The sequence below is a fragment of the Pseudopipra pipra genome, chromosome 2 (assembly GCF_036250125.1).
Source record: "Pseudopipra pipra isolate bDixPip1 chromosome 2, bDixPip1.hap1, whole genome shotgun sequence".
NCBI classification, from domain to species: Eukaryota; Metazoa; Chordata; class Aves; order Passeriformes; family Pipridae; genus Pseudopipra; species Pseudopipra pipra.
Genome location: NC_087550.1, coordinates 64601832 through 64624002, shown reverse-complemented (window position 1 = coordinate 64624002; position 22171 = coordinate 64601832). Strand labels below are relative to the sequence as shown.

The following is a 22171-nucleotide window of genomic DNA, read 5'->3' as shown; positions in this document are numbered from 1 at the left end:
TGAGTTTTGGATGTAGTATGATAACAAAGATGTTAACACATTGATGTCTTAGTTGTTGCTAATTCGTGCTTACTCTATGTCAAGAACTTTTCAGTGTCTTATGCTCTGCTATAAACAAATGCACAAGAGGCTGGGAGGGAATGTAGCCAGGACAGGTGACCCGAACTGGCCAAAGGCATGTTCCATACCTTAGAGTGTCAGCCCCCTCTATAAACTCGGGGAGCTGGCCAGAAGGGACCAATAGCTGCTCGGGGCCTGATTGGGCATTGGTAAGTAAGTGGTGAGCAATTGTATTGTACATTACTTGTCTTTCTTGGAGTTTATTCCTCTCTCTCTCTCCTGTTCATTGTCATCATTATTACTTCACTTTATTGCAATTATTAAACTGTTCTTATCTCAAGCCACAAGTTTTACCTTTTTCCAATTCTCCTCATCCCACCAGGGTGAGGAAGTTGAGTGAGCGAGCAGCAGGTGGTACTTGGTTGTTGACAGAGGTTAAACCAACATCCCAGCTGCTGGGCTCCACAGATTTGGTCCCTGCTGCCCACCAGTGTGATGAACAAGCTTTGAAGTGAGAGCTGGAGCCGTGCTTGCCCTTAACTGGGACATCACTGGATTTTAACCACAGCATGAGGCATGTCAAAGTGTCTCTATTTTAAGCTGGTCAGATGCAGATGATCCACTGAGATCCTGTCAGCTAACTTGGCCTCTTATATATGTAAGGACTCCAGGAAGACATGAAGACCATGCTGTAAATGAGACTTGGCGTTCCTTTACATCCTGCAAGGGCGACTCATGATAAAGCTAATTTCACTCTGTCTTGTGTTCAAGTTCTCAGTTCCACTGTGCACAGTTCTAGGCTCATTTAAAAGCATTCAGCAAATAACATCTCAGAATATGTGTCAGATATTTTTTAATCTGGGAGTAGTTCGGTTTGCTTGTTTATGAAATCTCAGTAGCATATTTTTCTCTGCAGTCTATGCAGAGCAAAAGCACAGGAACAGCTGATGATCTTTTTTTTATACTTCCTTGAAAAAATCCTGCAATGATGAGTGATGTTACTAAATATAAAAGCTGATCTCTACAGCAGCCACTTTAACAGATTGCTAAGTTTTATGAGGCAAAAGTGTCTGTGCAGAGCTGCAAAGAGCAGAAGATAATGAAAACTTTGGAATCAGATAGAGGTGACCAGCAGGACCATGAGTCACAGTACATGGAGTCAGAGCCAGCACAGTCTGGAGGAACCAAAACAAACACTGCAGTATTTTTGGAAAGGGAAGACTGGCAAGCATGTCTTTACCTGGGTAAGATGAAATGCAGCAGATGGGGAGATCCTGAGGGGGAGAGAAACTCAGAGGTGGGAAACTAAACCTCATATTCCTTGGCAATCAACCAGGACGTTGAGAAAACTCAACTGAAACTGTACAACAATGGCAGCGGCTTCCCTCCTGCCCTGAAATACATACTCTGGAATCATGCTCTGAGCCAATGAAGAAATGTGCAAAGACACAAGGGACCAGATTCAGTGGACCGGCAGCTGTGTGTGTTTCACAGAACTTGCTGGGAGCTGTGGCGCGCAGCCAGCCTTCTCCTCTCTGGCACTGTAAAGCTTCTTCCTAAGAGTTCTGCTTACTGTAAGGAACTCAGGGTCCAAAACTGAGGGAGTTGTGAGAGACAACTTTGTTCTTTCCAGGACTTAGACTATCCACACAAGTTGCTAGCAGTTAGGCAGAATGATCCTTGCACAGCTGACCGGTTGCTTGCAGGACAAAGCTGTTGGTTTAGAGGGGACAGTTCTGTCTTATGGCTTCTGGAAGGGATAGATGTGGGTGAATGGCTATTTCTACTCTTGGTTATTATCTCAGCTGGCTTCCTCAGTAAGGATAGGCTGAGACCTACCCTGAAATCCAGCCTTTGTTGAGAATGGGGAGGGGAGAGTTATAGAACTGGGAGAGCCACAAGAATTCAGGGATGAGCAAAACATAAATGAGTGGGGAAGGCATCTGAGTCAGATACTGGAAACCAGGGTTCTGGGAAGGGAAGATGGGTAGAACAGTATCCATTGCTCTGTGGTAGGCATCCAAAACATCCAAGGAGATAGTTGAGAGACCTAGCTTGCCCGGCAAGGCTTTGCCCGGTGAAATGGCAATGGTAATGGAAGCAAACAGTCATCAACGTCACCGTAATGGGCTCCCTGCTCCCCTGCGTCACCTTGCTTCAGTTTCCTCCCCCTACTGAGAGCTGAGGGCAAGGAACTCAATCAAAATTACTGTGGAAGCAAATCAAGAAGAGGGTAGAACAAACTGACTGAGGGAAGGAAAGTTATTAACATGCAAATCAATGTAGATAAGTCAGGGGGCAGGGGAATCTGAGTTTAATTCATGTAACTGTGGAGATGTGAGGACCAGAGCTGACAAGAATTTAAACAAAGATAATGCCTATGTGTTATATGTGTTTGTGTGCTTCATAATGGCACCAGGAGACAGTAAAAGAATAGATATCCCCATGGGCTGAAACATTTGGTAAATTGACTTTTGTCAACACCTTTGAGTGTCCATTCCTGCACACACATGCATTCTGCCATTCTATCCAGAATGCCAGTACACATCATTGGAAAAATGCCGAGCAGATGTTTTAGGAGGAAAGTTTATTTGTAACTACTTCCAACTAAGAGCATTTAAGCTGCATTTATTTGCTAAGTAATGTGGAGTTCCTGATTTTTATGTGAAAGTGTTCTTATTTCAAAGGTAAACCATAAAAGTGGATTCACTAGTTTCTCTTCTCAGCAGCGTAAGTAATACAGCACTCCAAATCTGTCACAGGCTGAGATGGAGATATATTTTCTGTAAACCTGCTGTTAAAATATTGGCAGCACACGTCTGCTATAACATCACTCATTCCAAACAAAAGGACACACGGACATGAGAAGATTAAAAGACCAAAAACAGAAGCATATTTGGATTTCTCAGAGAACACAAGACATGCAAAAGTTGTTTGTGAAGGACTGGCAGGACAAGGATTTACTGAACCAGGAGCAGCTGTCATAGCAACCACAACCAGGAAGAGAACTGGTGTCAAGTCAGACATCACCTGGAAGGAAATTTCCCTGCTCAGAGGAACAGTGTTATAGAAGGAAAACTTTGGAAGCTGTTGGTTAAGACACCTTCATAAAACCTGGAAGACACAGGTAGAGTCCCTACCAGAAACCAGTGATGCTTCATGGGAAAGGCAATTGTTTGAGACAGAGGCCTAGTTTGTAGGCCTAGTTCTGCCTTTGGCTTGCGCAGGCAGCTCTTGGCAAGATTATCAAAGGGCCTCATTTTCCCTGTCTCTCAGATGGGGAGAGCCATTAAGCACTTTCGTAAAGTCCATTGAGACGCCAATGGAACAATGTTGCATATGCCGACATGAGCACCAGGAAAGATGCTCAAGATTCACTAATGACTTCTATTTTCCTAGATGATACATGGCCAGATATATATTCAGAGGGCTCCTTTGCTTCCCTTGTGGGGTAGATTTTGAACAGTCCCAGAGTGCAGCGTTGTGAACTGCTGGTCAGCAGTGACTGCAAAGTAGGTTGCCTTCCCGCATATCCACTGTTCTCTGCGTAAAGGCATGGGGATTTTATAGAGCCCTGGCAGACCTGCTTTCAGCATGGAAAGTCTGGGTTAAGTAAGACAAAAAGAAAGCCACGGTCACCCATGTGCACCAAACCCACCAGACTTCCATGCCTTGGAAGGGAGACGGACAGGAGCTGGGTGGCTCTGGTGACATATGCTGTAGAGAAGAGGCTGACATTATGCTCACCAGGTGGGAGACAGCATCCACTGGGGACAGCTGGCTACCCTGGGACCAAAACCATCCCCAAATCAGCCTGCCTTTCCAGCTCCAGCCGTGTAAGATCTCACATTTGTGCAGAGTGACCTGTCTATGCTTGTAAGGTGTGTGTAGCTCCTGATACTTTGTGAGTTGTATCAGCTTGTGCTCACTTTCAGTTTTTGTGCTCTGGTCCTCTTGCAATGTCAAGGCTAGTTTATCTCAGCTCTCAGATTGCACATGCCCAAGACCATGAGCCACTGCTCAGAGATCATAGACTCACACAATATGCCAAGTTGGAAGGGACCCACAAGGAACATTGAGTCCAGCTCCTGGCCCTGCATGGGACCCTCCCCAAGAGTCACACCATGTACCTCAGAGCATTGTCCAAAGACTTCTTAAACTCTTTCAGGCTTGATTTTGTGACCATTTCTCTGGGGAGTCTATTCCAGTACCCAACTATCCTTTGGATGAAGAACCTTTTTCTAATATCTAACCTAAACCTCCCATGAGACAACTTCAGGATATTCCCTCAGGTCCTGTCTCAATATTGTGCATTTTGTGCGCTTAATTTAGCATAGCTGAGTGTGTAAGATATATTCTTATGAGAAATCTGTTACTTGCCTTTAAGTTTAGCCCTTTCACACTGAGAACAAAACATTGTCATTGTGCTGAACTGTAGGATGCTAAGAATAAGTGGGCACTTTGTCACCAGCAGTAACACTTCAGAAGGCAGTCCAATTTTCTTTTTGCCTCCCTCAAGTTGCTCCTCCATTGCTAAATCTCCCCAGCATGTCCCTTCATCATATTCAGCTATTTTTAGATGCTCCTTCTCCACAGGCAATTGATCCACAAATCAAACAAAGCTATGGAGTCTCCCAGTGTTATGGAGATTTTCAGAGGTTTAGTCTTGAACTGAGATCAGACAACATTTGAGAATTCCTTGACTTTTTTTTCATTAGACGTGGCTCACAAGGCAGAACCCATGCTGTGCCTTTAATCCAAAGCCTCCTTAAGAGACCTCAGGTTCTGTCAGGTCCCAGAAAAGAAACATCCTCAACCTAAGGAATAATAGTGCAATAGGGCCTATTATCCTAAAGTCAGCTCTCATATTCTGTGCAAAAAGCATAGGTTTCTACTGGATTCTAGTTTTTATATTGGTAAAGTCAACAACTACATCCTTGAAACATTGCAGTAGCGTGTTTAATATGTTTATGGCCATTTTCTGTTTCTCTTGTATTAATTTTTGATACAGGAGTGTAGTAAGGAGCCAAGAGAAAAAAAGGAACACCGACAATGTGGGAAAGTCATTACGATATCCTTCAGCTACTTGAGGTGACATTGTTTCCCTACAAAACAAATTGCTTATCACAGATTCCATTACTCAAGAGACAGTAAACAGTTGCCACAATGCATGCCTTGTAGGCACTAAAAGGGTCTACAGGATATTCGTCAGCCTCACTTGATTTTTGGGGAGGAACTTTTTTTATACAATTAAGCCTGAGCAACATAGGTGTGTTTCTTTTTCCTTTTTAAATCCATTGAGAAAACATAGGTGGCTTTATGGTGGGGATTCAAAAGTTGAAGTAAGGAGATTGATGAGGAGAAAACAGGTGAAAATCTAGAGGTCAGTGGGCAGGACAAAAATAGGACTAATATGGAAAATGTTTCCTCCTTATTTGGAGGATGACCTCTTTTTGTGGTGTCCTGAAGATCAGCTGGTATTCAGGACAGTTAGGATGGCTTTCAGAGTCCAAGTCCATCACCTTAGCAATTTAACCGCTGGCACTGTCAGAAATGCTGTCCAAGATATGCAGAAAAGTTCTCAATCACCTCTTTTTATTTGTTCATCTCATATGTGCCATGATTCAGTGGCCTACAGTCATCGGGTGCCAGGTAGCTTGGCCTCTCTCTGAGCCCACGATGTAAAGGAGAAAAACATCTCCAAGTTACCACTGTTCCTGAGATCTCTCCCCATTCACAATGTTGCAGCCAGTTAAAGCATCATCCCAAGGTCAGCAGGAGGGAGCAATGCCTCTGCTACTTAAAACACTGGATAGCTTAAAATCACCTGCCCCAGAAGCTGGGTTGTGAATTACTGTATATCTTGAGCAATGTATTTAGGGTCTGTCAGCACCCTAAATGGGTGCTTTCATGGCTCTGCATTGCCATGAAAGGAAATAAATGTTCAGATTGACTGAAACGGTTCCAAGCAGCTCAGAACATTTTATAATTGTGCTGAGGCAGCTTTGAATGGTCCTGCTGTCTGAGCAGCAATGAAAAAGGAACAGCAGGCTTTGCTTCTAAGTACATTTACTTCTTGACTGTTGAAATTTTCTGTCTGATCGAGGCTCAGGCAGCAGTGTTTCCTAATTATGTAAGCCAGTGAAGTACCTGGCACTGAGTGCTGCATTCATGGGAGTTTTACTATGGTTCCCAAAGGAAACTGCATATGAAATAGGCTGCTGAATGTTTTGTAAAAAGCATTTGCCATTTTCAAAAGTACAGTCCTGAAACGTCCATGTATGGAGTGACAGTATACCAGTGAATACAGTGGCTTCCACTGGGAAGATTAAATGTCTTGTAAGACTTAAAAAATGAGGAGGAGGGAAGAATGGAGAAGTGTAAATCTTAATAAACATTTAATTAGACCTCAATCTTCCTAATATTGGATAAGTAGGAGATAAAACCACCTCTATTGCCTGGAACAGAAGTTACTGAAAAACTGAGTATCAGCCATCTGCTGATGTACATGTGTAACCTGATGCAGTGCTTGGAATTTCTATACCAATTATTTTCATTCAAATGCTTACATTTTCATATCAACATTGCTTAAAAACAAAGCTTCAGCTTATCTTACTTGCAGACAGCTATCATTTTTCAGCAGTTTCTATCTAGTAATCTGCTAGGTCTCTCTGATTGCTAGTTTGATAGCTGTGAGTTAAGCATAGCTACACTGCAAGTCACAGGTCATACAAAATCAGCTCCTGGAAAAGCATGCTTTAGTGATCTGACTCCATTAGCTAAAATATCTTTCAGATTCTCCTTGAGAGTTAGACTGGCCCAGAAAGTTGCCCTATAATTCATATTCCTTGATATTGACAGTATGAGCAGGCATAACAACCTACAGACTGAGGAGCTGTGAAACTGTTCACCAGTACATGACAAAACCAGAGTCCCTCTTCAGAGAGAGGTGAATACCACTGCTACACAATGAAAACAAATGCAGATTGATTAATATTTCATTGCAGATCTAAACATTTAATGTGATTCCTCTTTGAAATGTCACTGCACATCTGGGTATGGCTGGCTTTATTTTCTACACCCTACTTCTAAAAAGTTAACTTCTTCCCTCTTACCACAGATGGATCTGTTGCCTGCAGTGTGACTTCTCCTGGTACTGTTGCCCTCAGGACTTTAAAAAAAAATAGAATAGGTATTAATGATGACTACTATGTCCATCTTGTTCAATGGTCTTCAAGAGAGTGGGTGTAATAACTCCTTTGGAAATGTAACACCTAATCTTTTGGTAATGGATTATCCCAAAACAAGGTTCTTTGATAAGTTAGTGAGAAACAGCTTGAAACCTTCCATAAGTGAAAGTCATGCTCTGCAGCAGCAAATTGTAGCAAAGGGCTGGAAAGTGTCATGTGGAGAACTGCAGCAGACACCCTGCTCACAAACATGCTTTTGAGAAGAGGCACTTCCTGGGGTGGCTGTAAGGCACACAGACTTGCTGAAGTCAACATGCAGGAGCAGGGTGAAACATTTGCTGTGAGTTCTGATTTTAGCCAGAGAGAGAGCTAGGTGTAGTAATGCACTCTAATGCGTTTTTAATTTCTGTGTGCACCATAATTAGGTATTAATCCAAGAAGTGTAGAAAACAAATTATATGTTGACAGCGACTCAAAAACAAATATCTCACACTGCAATTCTTAATATAGCCACTGAGCTCCAGGCAAGAAGTATTTCATCATTTCAAATCTGCTGTCCTAATTATAACTTGTGTTTTAACTGAGGTTTCCTTTTGCCATTTCCCTACCAGACGATATTACCATTCAGTAAAACAAAGTCCTTTACTAACCCTTCCTCTTGCTGTGGAGTTACTTTACTTAAGGATAGGACTTAGGGGCCCTAGTGATAGACTGGGAAATATTTGTCCTAGATGCTGTACAGAGAGCTCACTGACACTTTTGGTGGTATACTATAAAGGAAAATAATCCAAATGCTTCATATGGAGAGTTACTGAGCCACAGTGAGTCATAGGTGTGGAGCATCTACTACCACGCTGTAGTGGGGTCCTCATTAAACCCCCAAGTATATGGCTACATTTCTACTTTCTATTCTTCGTCCTTTCCATCTGGAGTAAAGTCCCTTTGGACCCACCCAGCCTGGTAATATCAACTAAGAACTGCAGCTTTACACCATATAGCAGATTTTACTTCACATCCTTTGAAATGTTCATTATGTTAGTTAATCCACTTTTCATTTTGTTCCTCTGGAACAGGCAAGATAAGGATGCACAGCTGGCTTGCTTTTCAAAAAAGGTGCTTTATTATCCAAATCCAGCAGTTTGTTTATCTGTAAAATAAATACAAACCATTATTTTATTAGGAGTTTCTGATCTTTGAAGACATAACTCCTAAATAAATACTAATTGCCAATATTATGTACCACATAAATATGGCATTTGTAGGATCTTCTTTTAGTTAATTCTCAGATCACAAGAAACGTTTAGATAAGTACAAAATCAAGAAATATGTAGGGATTTTTTTGGCTTATAAAATGCGTGTTTGTCCATGTCTGTGTATTTTTTCCATAGTAAAAAAGATGGACAATTTACCAAAACATAATACAAAGCCAGATAAAGAATGACTATGGCATTTTGCCCATTGAATCCTTGCCTGACTTAACTCAGTGGACTATTTGCCATAGGTTCCTACAGTTTTTGGATCAGGATTATGGAGTTCAATCCAAGCCCATTGAAATGACTGAAATCCTTAAGAGAAAAAGAAGTATTCACATGAACTGTTTGCTTTCTCTTAGCAGCTATCATGCTTTCAAAAGGTCAAGGTTTTGAAAAGTGGCGACATATGGCAGAGGTTTAGGGAATGGGATAAAATTATGAGGCTGAGAGGCAGTGGAATTTGTAGAAAACCACCCACTCAGATGTCCTGTGTAGGAATTGGCTGCCCACTACTTGATGAAACGTTCGGTTCTTTGGTGACAAGCTGGAGCAGAAGTGCTTTGCAGCGTGACTTTGTCTACAAGCCTAACAAGTCTACTTTATTTCTTTATTAAGTGCTCTTAAATATTGATTTTGCTGACTGATATCACCTGGACAATGAAAAGAGAATTAAAATATTCGTGTATGCAGAGCAGGTCTGCATTCAGTTTTCAAATGCACATGGAGCACATGGAACACCTTGGCTTCTGGCCTGGAGCTGAGGCTGGTTGGTACAGGGGTCTCACACAATGGTGACAGCAAGCTTTACTCCCATTCCCAAGAATAATGTGAGGCAGCAGCTTCCTGCCTGCTAAAATAGATCTGCACTTGGTTTACGCTTCAGGTGGGGCTGTTTTGCGCTCTAGCATTGCTTTACCATTCCCATCCAAAAAGTCAAACTGATTTATAGCCACTAGGGTGACGATCATGCTTGATGCAAGTTTAGAAATTACTGTACATCTAGTGATGCTCAGTTCTGGCCACAGTGCCTGCTGAGGATCTATTTGAGGGTCACAACACATCCCTGTGTGATGAAGGATGCTCAGAGCAGAGTAACTTATAGTTAATTTGCTTTTAGTCAGCCAGGAAATCAGGCAGCAACGTGCTGGACCCTAGTGGTGTAGATATGTCTAATGAAGCTGTGCCATATGTTCCTTTCAGAATTCCTTTAATTTTCCTTGTGATGACTTAATTTAATATGCTCGGCATAACATACAGTATCCCTAACATACTGATATTCTTAGCAGATACTCCGAGCAGACTGAAAGGTCTCAAAATTGTCCACAAAAGGAGTCAGTCTTTACTCAATTAAAATATGAATAAATTTCAATGAATATTTTGTTTCTTGGTGAGGAACATGAAAAAAGGACACCTATTTATATTTAACCTAATAACCATCCTTCCTGTTGCTTAAACAAGTGAACTTGAAACTGTTTCAAAATTTTCCTTATATTCTCTGATCCATCACTATTTAAAGAATAATAATAAAAACACTTAATACTCAAAAGCATATATTTAAAATCCTGTCTGCTTAAGGGATTACATTTAAATGTCACTTCTAAAAAAAAAGACATATCTAATTTTGTCATTGTCTCTCTGGAAGGTTAAGTATGTAGAGCAAAATTAATACTTATGTTGATGCGCAGATTATCTCTCGTCATTCAGTTTGATATTTTTCATCAACTATTTAAATGAATGACAGATAAATTGCAGTTGCCACTGATTTCTGGATTTTCTCTCAAGAAAAAGGAAATAGAGGTGTTAAACCACCTCAGAAGCTATCTAACTAATTTCAAAACATTTTTAAAGGTTGGAGGTTTTTCATAGACATATATTTGTATTTTGTGAAGAGAGTAAACCCTACATCATGTAGTAAAAATTCAAGTAATCTGTTAACATGTAAGTCTTGAAAAGTAATGTCTTTTTTGATAGAAATAGCATAATGCCCTCTCAAATTCCAGACAGGGCCTGCATATACCTCATATTTATGCAGAAAAGCTTCTCCCTGACTTAATGCTTGAATGACAGAATTTGCATTTTACCTCTCAGAAAATACTGTGTTAATGCTCAGGACAAGAGTCTTGGCACTCCACACTATGCTGCACAGGGAAAGAAAGTCCCCAGCTCTCTGGGGTTAGGGTGGGAGAATTTCCTAGTCAATATGTGTTCTCCTGAACTCATTCTCAAAGATTAAACTTATGGAAATAGAGTTGCATCAAGTTCTTCCACTTCCACTTGCCTCACTCAAACTTATATATGAAGTACATTTCCAGTCAGATTGTATTTATTAAGAACAAGCTGTTCCTGACCCACCATGGTGTGTCACAAGATTTGTGACTGAGGGAAGAGCAGTGGCTGTTGTTTGCATGGGTTTTAGCAAGTCTTTTGACACAGGCTCCCAGTTTTTTTGTACTGAGTTTGGACATTATGGTCTGGATGGCTAGGCAACCTGATGGGTAAAAGCTTGGTTAGATGACCGGGGTTGTGTCTCCTGGTTGGACCTGAATGCTTGTAGTGACTGGGATATCACAAGTCTATCATGGAACCCGTCCTGTGTAATGGCTTCATCAGTGACCTTAAGAGCTGGAGGATTGTGCTCACACCGAGTTTTCAGATGACACCAAGCTGGGAGGACCAGGCAATATACTGAGGTGTACAGCTGCCATCCATAGGCACTGAAAGTCTGGAGGAATGGCACAACAGGAACCTTATGAAATTCAACAAGGACAAATGCCAAGTCCTGCATATGTGAAGGAAGAAGCCCCTGCAGTGACATAGGTCAGGAGCAGCCTGACCTGGGAGCAACTCTGTGGGAAGGACCTGGGGACCTGGGGTCTGGAGGCCAAAAGTCAGGGCTTGTTCAGCCTGGCGAAAAGATGGCTGGTGGGGGACATGATAACCCAATAGCAGCCACCCAGTACCTATGGGGTGGCGACAGGAGATGGAGGTGAGCTCTTCTCAGTGATTCTTGGTGAGAGGATGAGACAATGGGCATTAGTTGAAACAAGAGATCAAGGAAAACTCATTCCCTGTGAGGACAGTCAGGCAGTGGCACATGTTGCCAAGGTGTGTTGTTCATCTCCATCCCTGGAGGTTTTCAAGACCAGGGGAAATTCTTAAGCAACCTATTGTAGCCTCATGACTGACCCTGCCTTGGGCAGGAGGTTGGACCACAGACTTCCTGAGGTTCTTTCCCACCTGAATTATCCTATGGTCCTAAGATAGCTTATGATAATGAACAGTAGTCTGTGACCATATGATTTGTTTCTATATATATAGCTCCTGCATTAGCTGGGAGTGACAGATGAAACTTGCAGCTCCTAGAGCATTTGTTGGGAGCGGGCTAAGACATCTGACTGTGTTGACAGTAAGCTCCAGAACACTGTGTGGTCTAGAACACAGAAAGTGTATAATCACCCAAAGAATGAGACTTTGCAATAAATTTCCCAATGTAGTTGTTAGGGGAAACTGCTTAAATAGTTTTAAAATGCAGCTTGATAAATTTATTAACGGGATCCTGGGATACCATTGCCAGCACTGGCAAGGACAGAATTCAGTGACTTAGCAGCATGTGCAAGCTTACATCTTTTGTTTTGACAAATGCAAGGCCAAGCTCCTCATCTTCAAGAATAAATAAATGGAAAATTAAACATGGTAAATATTGTAAATATTTCATTGACACTTCATACTGTGAAATTGAAAGCAATCTTTTGCCCAGTTTGAAGTTATTAGAGTTTGTAGCTGTGAGGCTTGATAACCATGATAATAAATGATATTTACATTCTAGCGAAAAATGGATATCAGAAGCAAAATGCACAAATATGGAAAAACCTAATTAAATTGTGATTGGTTTATTCATATCACAGCAGCTGAAGGCTATATGATAAACAGCTACAAAGCAGGTGCAGCATATGTCATTGGCTTGATTATTAAAAATTGACATTTTATTTAAGACCAAACTAAAAAAAGGAGATTTTATACAAATTCAGAGAAATGGTATTGCATTGCAACAAAACCCTAATTGTCTTCATGAACTAATTGCACGGTTCCACTTTGTCATGATAAATTAAGCCTGAACCTGAGCATAGGAATATCTAAAAAAAGTCAAAATGTTCTCCGTGATGTATGGTCCAGGATATAATCCTGAGGGAGTCAAATGTAGAATAATAGCACATATATTTATAGCCAAATCACAGGAACCTGGTATAGCAAACCAGTTTCAGTGGAAGGAAAGGCATGTTTCCGGAGTAACATACTGTACAAAGGCAGCGTTTTTCCATCAGGACACACCTGACAAAGATCTTACTGGGGTCAGAGGATCCACAGTCAAAGTTGTATTTTTATCTCCTTCATTTTTAATAAAGCAGCAATCCACAACCATAACAGGTATATTATTACTTACTGTGAGGATATATGGAATATATATATATATGTCCCACTGCTGCTGGTGCCATTGGAAGAGTATGAAGGGAGGCAAGTCCACATGGCAAGTCCACCCGGTTGGTGTGCTTCTCAGCAGAAGTGCAGTCAGATGAGATAGGGCTATTATCGGCTAATCTGGGAGAGGTAAAGTACAATTTTGTTTTCACTGCACAGCACCATAAAGCAAATAAATAGGGCTTAGTCTATATTGAAACTCGATAAAATTCAGTTGAGTGATATCAGGATTGATCACTGTAAGCTGACATTGCTATTTCCACATTCCTCCAAAAAGCTGCCCAGCATAATGTACAAAGCAACTGAATGGTGTCAGATTTGTTCACCTACAAGTGTTACTAGCCAGCAGAACTGCAACTGGAACATAGATAGTGACTTAAAAGTAAATGACAGAAATATCATATTGGGAAAAAAGAGCAGAAAAACAAATTTGAAAGGAAATAGCATCAGTTAATGTCATGATTGAAAACCCTTTACAAGTTCCCACGCTCTAAGTTCACATTGTTTTACTTAAAGAAAACAAAAGATTTATTTTTTTAAGCCTTGTATGTACAGTACCAGTGTCCTGCGCAGGGAACACCACCTGGTAGGTATTTGATCAGTGTTGGTGCTATTAAGTCAGTAAAGGCTTATTTCAGTTGTATAAATAGGGATAATACAGTGCTGTGTGAAATGCTGAGTCTGCAGCAGCCAGGACAAAATGGGAAGGTGTCACTGAAGTCCTTCAGGACACCTGACAGCAGCAAGCAAAAATGTGGGATACGCCAGAATGCCTCCAGTGCCAACAGGTGTCTGTCCTCAGGTAATGTAACTGAACCCTAAAGGTATGTGTTTTACAGGGTAAAAGGATACAGCATGGCTATAAAAGTTATGACTATTTCTGAGAATTTTTCCAGTGGGAATCTGGGAAGGAACTGTTTCATCTACTGACATGACCACGCATTGCAAGTATTGATCAAGGAAAAATTTATTTACAGAGATTTTTCAAATACAAACATAAAATAGCACATATTATATATATATTTTACAAAAATGAATATTGAAATAATAAACATGGTACAGCACAATACAACATCAATGAGCTAAACATAACAGCAACAGAAGTCTATGCCTGGAAGAAGTTTCCTGTTAGTCATATGTAACCAACAGAGCTCTACAGTACCTTAAGTGGAACTTCTAATGGACAGAAAAATGTCCATTTACTGCATTTCATAAAAGTACTATAGGAAGGCTACATGTGCCAAGTAATTATGTTGCATTTTGCAATAATGCTGGAAACACAGAGGCTTAATAAAAGTTATAGAGGGCTGAATAAGCAGTGGCTAAATGTTTGGGCAAGAAAAATGTGTAGAGATTATACAAAATACTGATAAAGTGGCTTATTGGTCCTTTTATTAAGTTTAATATATAGATTAAAAAGTGTTGCAACACTGAGTTTTAAACCACCAAAGAGAAGTAAAAAAAAAAAAAAAACAAAAAACAAACAAAAGAAAGGAAAAGAAAGAAGAACCGCACCAAAAAAAATGTTTCTTCTCTACTCATTTTGTGCCATGGTCAACATCTGTGCGTGTGTGTGTGTGTGTGCTTTTGGGGCTGCCATTCTCTAGCTCAGCTTTCCAGGCACCGCTGCCCCCTCACCAACCTGTTAATTAATTGGTGCATGCAGAATTTCACTGTTTGCATAAGTGGAGTTTTCCTTGCCTGTATTTTCGTGGAGCAGACCATGAGCAGGCTTGAAGGGAGAAAGCCCGTCCCTGCCCAGCCAGATTGGATGGCTTCGAACCACCTTCACCTCCCTGCCATCCTGGGGCCGCCCGCCATCCCGCCCGAGGCCCGCTCCAGAGAGAAAGCACTTAAAAATTCCTTGTTCATCATCGTTATCCAGAAGACACCAGCAAGCCCCTCAGGTGCCTGGCAGCACCTGCGCCAGGGGCCAGCTCAGTAGGGGTATTGCTTCTGCTTCTTGCCCGAGAAGCAGGCCAGCCAGGTGCACACCAGCATGGCCGCCGCCGCGCCCCCGCCCGTGCAGTAGTAGGCCCAGCCGATGTGGCAGGTCCCTGCAAGGGAAACAGAGCAACACAGATCAGCGCCAGCCGGGGAGGAAGCGCCGCCGCCAACCTCCCTTCTGCCCACCCAGGAAACACTTTTCTAGTTTTCTGCCCCACTTGTGTGCCCACCTCAGACAGGGAACGTGGGGCACAATTCAAGCTCTGCCATTGCGGTGACAGGGCTTGAAACCAGATGCAGCTGTGAACCGCTGAGTGACAGTAACCTGGGACACGGATACGGGGGACTCATTCACATGGGCATCGATCCTGACCGTCCACAAAGGAGCAACCTCCCACATGGGTGCTGCTGTGGGAATGGAATCATAGAGTCTGGAAATAAAAAAATTAGAGAAATTTCCCTATCCCCATCCGAGGTCACCACTATTGCTGGAAACTTTACTGATCTTCCATCTAACCTGTGTAACAGTGCCACAATGTGCCTTTGAATCCATTTAATGGCCTCAGGATCTTTATACAGTCAAACTCATCACCAGTGAATGGTGCTGGGGAATTCCATGGTGGACTATAAAGTGACTGCTCTCCTTCCAGGCATGACTGTGCCTGCAGTAGGGAAGGAGATCAGGAAAACAATGGCTGCAGCAAGAAGGAGGCTTTCTTAGAGATCTCCAAAAGCATGGAAATGGCTGCTGCTACTCCTCAGGATTTCAGCCCATCTCAAAACTGAGGTTCTCCCTGTCTTGTTGACACCATGTGTGATATCACCCCCCTTTGAGCAGTGAGCTCTCTCAGTAAGGCACAAGCGGCAATGCAACACTTCCTTCCCAACCTCTGGAAAAAGCATCAGAAACTACTCTTCCCTTCAGAGGATAAAAGGTATCAACAGAGTTTCCATCTAGAAATAGGTGACATGTCCATATTCTGTCCCAGTGGCACCCCTGAGGGCCAGGCTTCAGTTTCAGGCAATTGTCAACTCAGCTACTCCTGCCTTAGGCACCAGAAACACAAGATGTCTGTTCATCTTAACATGTCCAAGGCATTAGCATGCCTCAAAGCAGACAGCATGGCCACTGACTTTCTACAGGATATTGTCAGGCAAGCTTTGTAAGGAGACATTAATGGGAGGCAACTTTGAAGATCTCAGGTTGACACCACAGCAAGAAGCATAGTACTTGTTTCACTTTTTCTTCATAAGCCTCACAAATTTTTATTTAAAAAAAAATGTCCAGTGAAACAAAGACCCTGATATGACCAAGAGGACTTGAGGAGCTGTGTTTGAGCCTTGGTTTGAGCTCATTAGCCGCTCTCCTTAATATGCTGGAGCAGACAGAGAGATTTACTTGGTTTTGTCATCTGGTTATGCTCTGTAGATCAAAGCCATTCTTGGCTTCCTTACAGAGGACCACAGAGATAGTCTGACTTCCTCAAGAGAAGGCCATCAGCAACCCTGGAGAGCTGCCAAGAGCCTGGCAATGTCACTGATGCTGATACTTGCCCAATCACACAGCAGTACTCGGAGAGACCTGTCTCTGGGCCATCTATTGTTTTTCCAGTGTATACACACAGTCTATAGCTTCTGCTGGGAATTTCAAAACCAGACTTAAGCATATACCAGATGTTTAAACCCATTGGATTGTTTGAAAATGATCACATTTATACCAGGGTAGGATGTGCTACAGCATTTCTCTGATAAGATGGACTCCATCTGATAGGTCTTTTTAAATTGTGAAGTATTCCTAAAACTACTAGAAAATTGTAGTTGCAGCTTGAAAATGTAAATCTTTCTCATCATGATGCTTCCAAGCAGAGAAAATAAATGTCAAAATACTATTTTAAAAAAGAGATTCACCTGGGAGCACTGCCCAAAGCTGTAACCCGAGCAGGATAGAATGAAGTAAATGCAACCTTTTGCATGGTGTAATTTCAGATTTTGTGCCTTGGCAGTGGGAGAGGGGGACAGTGTGTGTGATACATATTAAGAGAAAAGAACTGTTAAATCAGTGTCAGAGATGTGTTCAACAGACACAACATACAAGTTCACTCTTGGCTGAAGAGAATAACATTTATTTCTCTATACCACGCTCCATCTACCCAAAGTACCACTGCCCTACTTAATGCTCTGAGACACGGCCGGCCGGCAGCCTCTTGATCTAACAAATGCAATGTAGTTCACAAGTGTGAGTTGGGTCAAGATGAACAAATGAAAGAATGGGATAGCAGGAGAACGGATGAAAGAGCTGGGAGCCTGACCTTAGAGCAATAATAACGTGGCAATAAACCTGGCCATTATTTCCAGCCTGTGTCAAGAGCAATAGGAGGCCTTGGATAGAATAGTTTGATCTGTACTTGGATGCTGCTGAGCAGAACAGAATTTCAAGCTGTTGTGCTGAAGAAGAGCCTGCAGCGGGGCAGGTGTCTGAGGGTATAAGACTTAGCTACACTTGTCATTGCAAGTGTAGTTAAGCATAAGGCCAAAGATAATCCATCTCAAGGGTAGCCATTGCAATGAATGCCTACACTGCACAGCCATGTGTCAAAATGAAACAATGCCACCCCTTTTGTAATCCTGTATTACACAAGAAGAAAAATATTTTGGAGTTAACGTCTCTGCTTTGGTGTTCTCATTTTACCACATGTATGACTTTTTTAGTCTACTGCATACTAAAGAAAGATTGTTGGTTATCAATAATTGGGTAACTTAGTTGCAGTTTAAATTGTAAAATGCCTTCTGCCTCACATTGATATAAACCACTCATTTTAAAAGGAACAAGAAGCTTTATTAAAAGCAGAGTTGAGGAATTACTATTGCACTGGCATCAGCAGGACTAGTCATGTATTCAGTAGTAAACAAATGGTTAAGAGCTTTGCAGAACTGGGGCTGAAAATCAACCATCAAGTAGAGCAGAGTTTTCATGGAGCCTATCATATTAAAGACTAGAAATCCAGTATTCATTTTCCCTCTTTTTTAATGTCAAAACTCTAAAATGAAAATCAAGACTACCTAAACACTTGATAGAATTAAAGCAGTTATCAAAACCATATCACTTTTGACACACAGACAAAGGCACAAAAGCTGTTGTTTTCCTTAAGGATGCACGGGAACACACATATATATAGATATAAGAGTGCTCATCCATTGAAGATGTGGAGATGCATGCAAGAATGCATACATGTTCTTGCTCATAAGATGGGCTAGATCTGGTTTTGTGCCAAAGTAAATTCCCAGCAGCTGAAGTGCTCTTCTATCTGATAGAGATGACACGCATCACAGCAGCTTGCTTCTCTGCACAGAACTGGTGCTTTCAACAAATCAGTCTTTACCTGACAGGTCAGTATGGAGTGAGAAGCTGTGGCTTCAGCACTTCAGCATATTGTTAATTCTGGATCCTTTTTTTTTTTTTTTTTTTTAAGAGAGCATAAATAATTGGAGCTTTTGGTTGCTCAGTGAAGCAGGACTGTCCAAGTTGGCTCAGGTAAATTCATAGTCAGCCATTAAGAACTTTGTTTTCACCTTTGTTTTACTGGGATTGGCAGCAAAAGAGTGCCGGGATGAACACTGAAGTAACAGAATAATGAACTTTGCAGCTATAGGGATGGATGACCATTTTCCAAGCAAATAAAAGAATGAAAGCGTGGAAACATTACACTCCTCTCTTTTTTTAAGAGGATTGAGAGAAATTGTGGTCCCTGAGGACCGAGGACAATAGTATGTTGAGTGACGACACTATCAAAAGAAGATTCACAGAAAAGAGTCCCAGAGAACATAACGCAATATTTACTAAATCAAAAGAAATCAGAAAATGTGGAGGAGTGGTTTCGCAGTGACTGATGGGCTTGTTAAAAAACACTTCTATGCCTTCTTCTTATTTCTAATGTAATCTTCGAGGCCATGATATATGTCTCCTTGCTCCCCTCCTCCTCTTGAATATATAGGCAAATAAAGATTAAGAAAAATTTGGAAGTGAGTGAAATTTGGCAACAGAAAATCTGTGGATGCTTGATCTACCATGGAGCTGAGCCAGGATCCAGTTGCCAAAACAGAATTTTAGCAGGATTTCTATTCATGATGTCTTATAAATAATTATCACATATAGTTATCAAGGTCTTGGAAATAACATATGGTTTCATCTAAAATAACCAATAATTGCCACTTATGAAAAAATATCCTGAATATGAAAGTGTCTTGGTTGCAAATCTGTTAATTGCATGATTTAGTATCTTAAATATTTGTACCTGTTAATTGTGCTGTTAATTTTAAGATTACCCTGGGCTTGCAGTCTAGAGTATTTGCCAAACTCGAATCAATTAACCTTAAGTACAGCCTATTTTCCAAGATAAAGAAAAAAAGAATTCAGAATTAGCTGGACTGCAGAATACAAATTATATACCTCCAAAAATAAAAACTACAATTCCTGCAAAATTTCCAAGAAGTTTTGCAGGAATTCTAATTAACGGTTTCACATGGGAGTCCAGTACTATAGAGAACGTGAATTCGCATAATCAATCAGGATGTTGGAAAAGAAATCAGAGAAGAAAGCAGAGTGTGATGTTAAGGGATACACAGGGATTTGGAAATATGAAAGACATAAACGAATGTAAAAGATAATCAGCTAATTAATATGAAGGCACAATTATTTTGAAAAAAATCCATGATAAATTAAATAGCTGAAGATTTTTTTCTTGACACAGCTACAATGAAAAACTGTCATGTGAAATCAGCTACTAAAGCATGAAAAGAAGCTGAAACTTGGAATGCATCCAGAAAGGATTAAAGTAGTTAAGTGAGACAAAGAAAGAACACTATATAAGGCAAATAGACTGCTACAAAATAATGCATTCAGTGAAACTGGTTTCCTTGTCTGTTGCATGGATCTGACTTTCTCAATGGATTTAGCTTGTCAAAGGAATATGATTTTTTTATGTGTGTACAGATCAAGCTATTTTGGTTACTTATAATTGGTCTGTAACTAAACGCATAAAATTTCATAAATTTCTGAAGTGTAAAAAAGTAGGACAAAAATGCCAACTTGAAATTCTTTAGTTCTGCTGTATGCAGACACTCATTCATATGACCAAATCCTCCTTTCTTTGGAGGATCACATAATTTTGCTTAATCAAACCTCAAATTTGCTGTAGGTGTGTATTTATCATGGAACAATGAAGGAGAAACCAATACCTTGTGTCAATTACAATGCTCAAATTCCCAAGGGCAAATGGCTTATGTCGAGCTAATAAGGAGCACTCTCAGCCTCCTGCAAGAAGTCAGCAGAAATCTCACCTATTGCGGGAACTGAAATCAATTTCCCCTCTCTTTGGACATCCACCCTGGACTAGTATCTCAGATTCCCTCCAGAAACAAGGAGGAGGAAAAGTCACTCATAAAATTGTGTTGCATTTCTTCTTAAGGTAAACATCTGAAGTACAGCAGGTGAACTCTGTTCAAGTAGCACCTATTTTTCTCCCTTTTAACTATGAAGAGATTCCAAACAACCAGTTCAGCTGCCCTTTTTGAATAATAAAGAGCACCAAATACTTGCTCCAGGTAGTCTGAGTCCCTTTCTGGATGCTTACGCTTATGTCTATTGACTGCAGAGGGTCTTTGCATGACCATGATCTAAGTCTGGCAACAAAGGTAAGTGCTTTATAGAATCATAGTATGGTTTGGGTTGGAAGGGACCTTAAATATCATATAGTTCCAACCCCCCTGCTGTGGGGAATGACATCTTCCACTAGACCAGGTTGCTCAGACCAGCCAACCTGACTTTAAAATCTTACAGGGATGGGGCATCCACAACTTCCCTGGGCAACATGATCCAGTGCCCCACCACCCTCATAGTAAAGAATTTTTTTCCTAATATTTAAACTTACTCTCTTTCAAGCCATTCCCCCTTGTCCTGTCACTATATGCTCTGGTAAATAGTCCCCCCTTACATTAAAATATATGTGGACCTTGATATAGTCACCAAAGGCTTATGAAGATTTAAGAATGGAAGCTATCTGGGTAGCATGAAAGAGGAAATGTTTCTTGATGGAACACTGTCTTTACTAACACGTAGTTTACTCACTCATTTATCTAATAACTCAGTAGCTGTACCTCAGGTATGCTTGTAAAGATTGTGCTCAGCCCCAGTCAAAAAAGAATGAACTGGTAAAATCTCTGAGCTCTCTGCAGAGGACCTGAAAACAAAAAACCTGCCTTTTTCAGATTGATTTCTCATAGAAAAACGTCTTTGAATCTTTTACCTTTAATAGGATTCTAACTAACTGTCCTTCCCTCTAAATCCTTACCTTGATTGTTTTGGCACTGTATGGCAACACTCAGCCAGATGCTAAAATGATGTCACCGAAGACAAATTAACTAGCTGACAAAGCTTTTTTTATATCCACTGCTTTCTGTGGGGGGTTTATGCTGTTTTAGTAACTGCATGGTTTGCTTTCAAAGTGCTTTAAAGATCATTTACTCTAACATTTCTACAGCAAAAGTAATTATCAAGTTAACAGTTCTCTTTAAGATATTTCAAGCCCTCTAAAAGCGGCAAAGGGGAACCTTAAAAACAATGATATTTGGAAACAAATATCTCTCAACAGAGAAGTTTCTGAGAGGTTTTCAGGCCATTTCAGCTGCTTGTTTAGTTCAGGATGGGAGCCAGGCTTTTAAGTTGCTCTCTAGACAGCCACTTTGGCCAGGCGAGCCCTTTCATAGCAGTTCACAGATGGATGGACTGCCAGAGACAGCAAACAAAGGTGTGTATTTGGAGCTCTTGCTTTGGTTGCTGCTGCAACTGAGCCCAGGACAGGGAGAGATAGAGCATGACAGCCACAGAAAGTGAAACAACTAGAGAGGATCTAGAAGGATTTGCAGAAAACACAGGACATGAGACTGTTCCCAGTCTTATAAGGATGACATGAACTCAAATAAGCACAGAATGCATCTTGGGCAGGCTAAGGTTGCAGCTGCCCAGTGGGTAGGCAGGACATGGTGTGCCAATGGCCACACCTGACTCCTTGATGCCAGACCTGTCATTTTCACTGCCTTAGTCAAAGAATCCTATGACTGGTTTGGGTTAGAAAGGACCTTAAAGACCATCTAGTTACAACCCCCCTTTCATGAGCAGGGATACCTTCCACTAGACCAGGTTACTCAAAAGCCCATCCAACCTGGCCTTGAGCACTTTCAGGGATGGGG

At 41.2% G+C, this 22171-nt stretch overlaps 1 protein-coding gene across 1 annotated transcript in view; it reads right to left on the bottom strand.

Annotated features, from left to right (window-relative positions):
• Positions 1–13928: 13928 nt before the first annotated feature.
• LHFPL6 (LHFPL tetraspan subfamily member 6) overlaps positions 13929–22171 on the bottom strand; it is a 139244-nt gene continuing 131001 nt past the window's right edge. Inside the window, exon 4 of the mRNA XM_064645806.1 lies at positions 13929–15036. Within this exon, the coding sequence (XP_064501876.1) occupies positions 14918–15036 (119 nt within the window). The 3' untranslated portion in view covers positions 13929–14917. The remainder of the gene's footprint in view (positions 15037–22171) is intronic.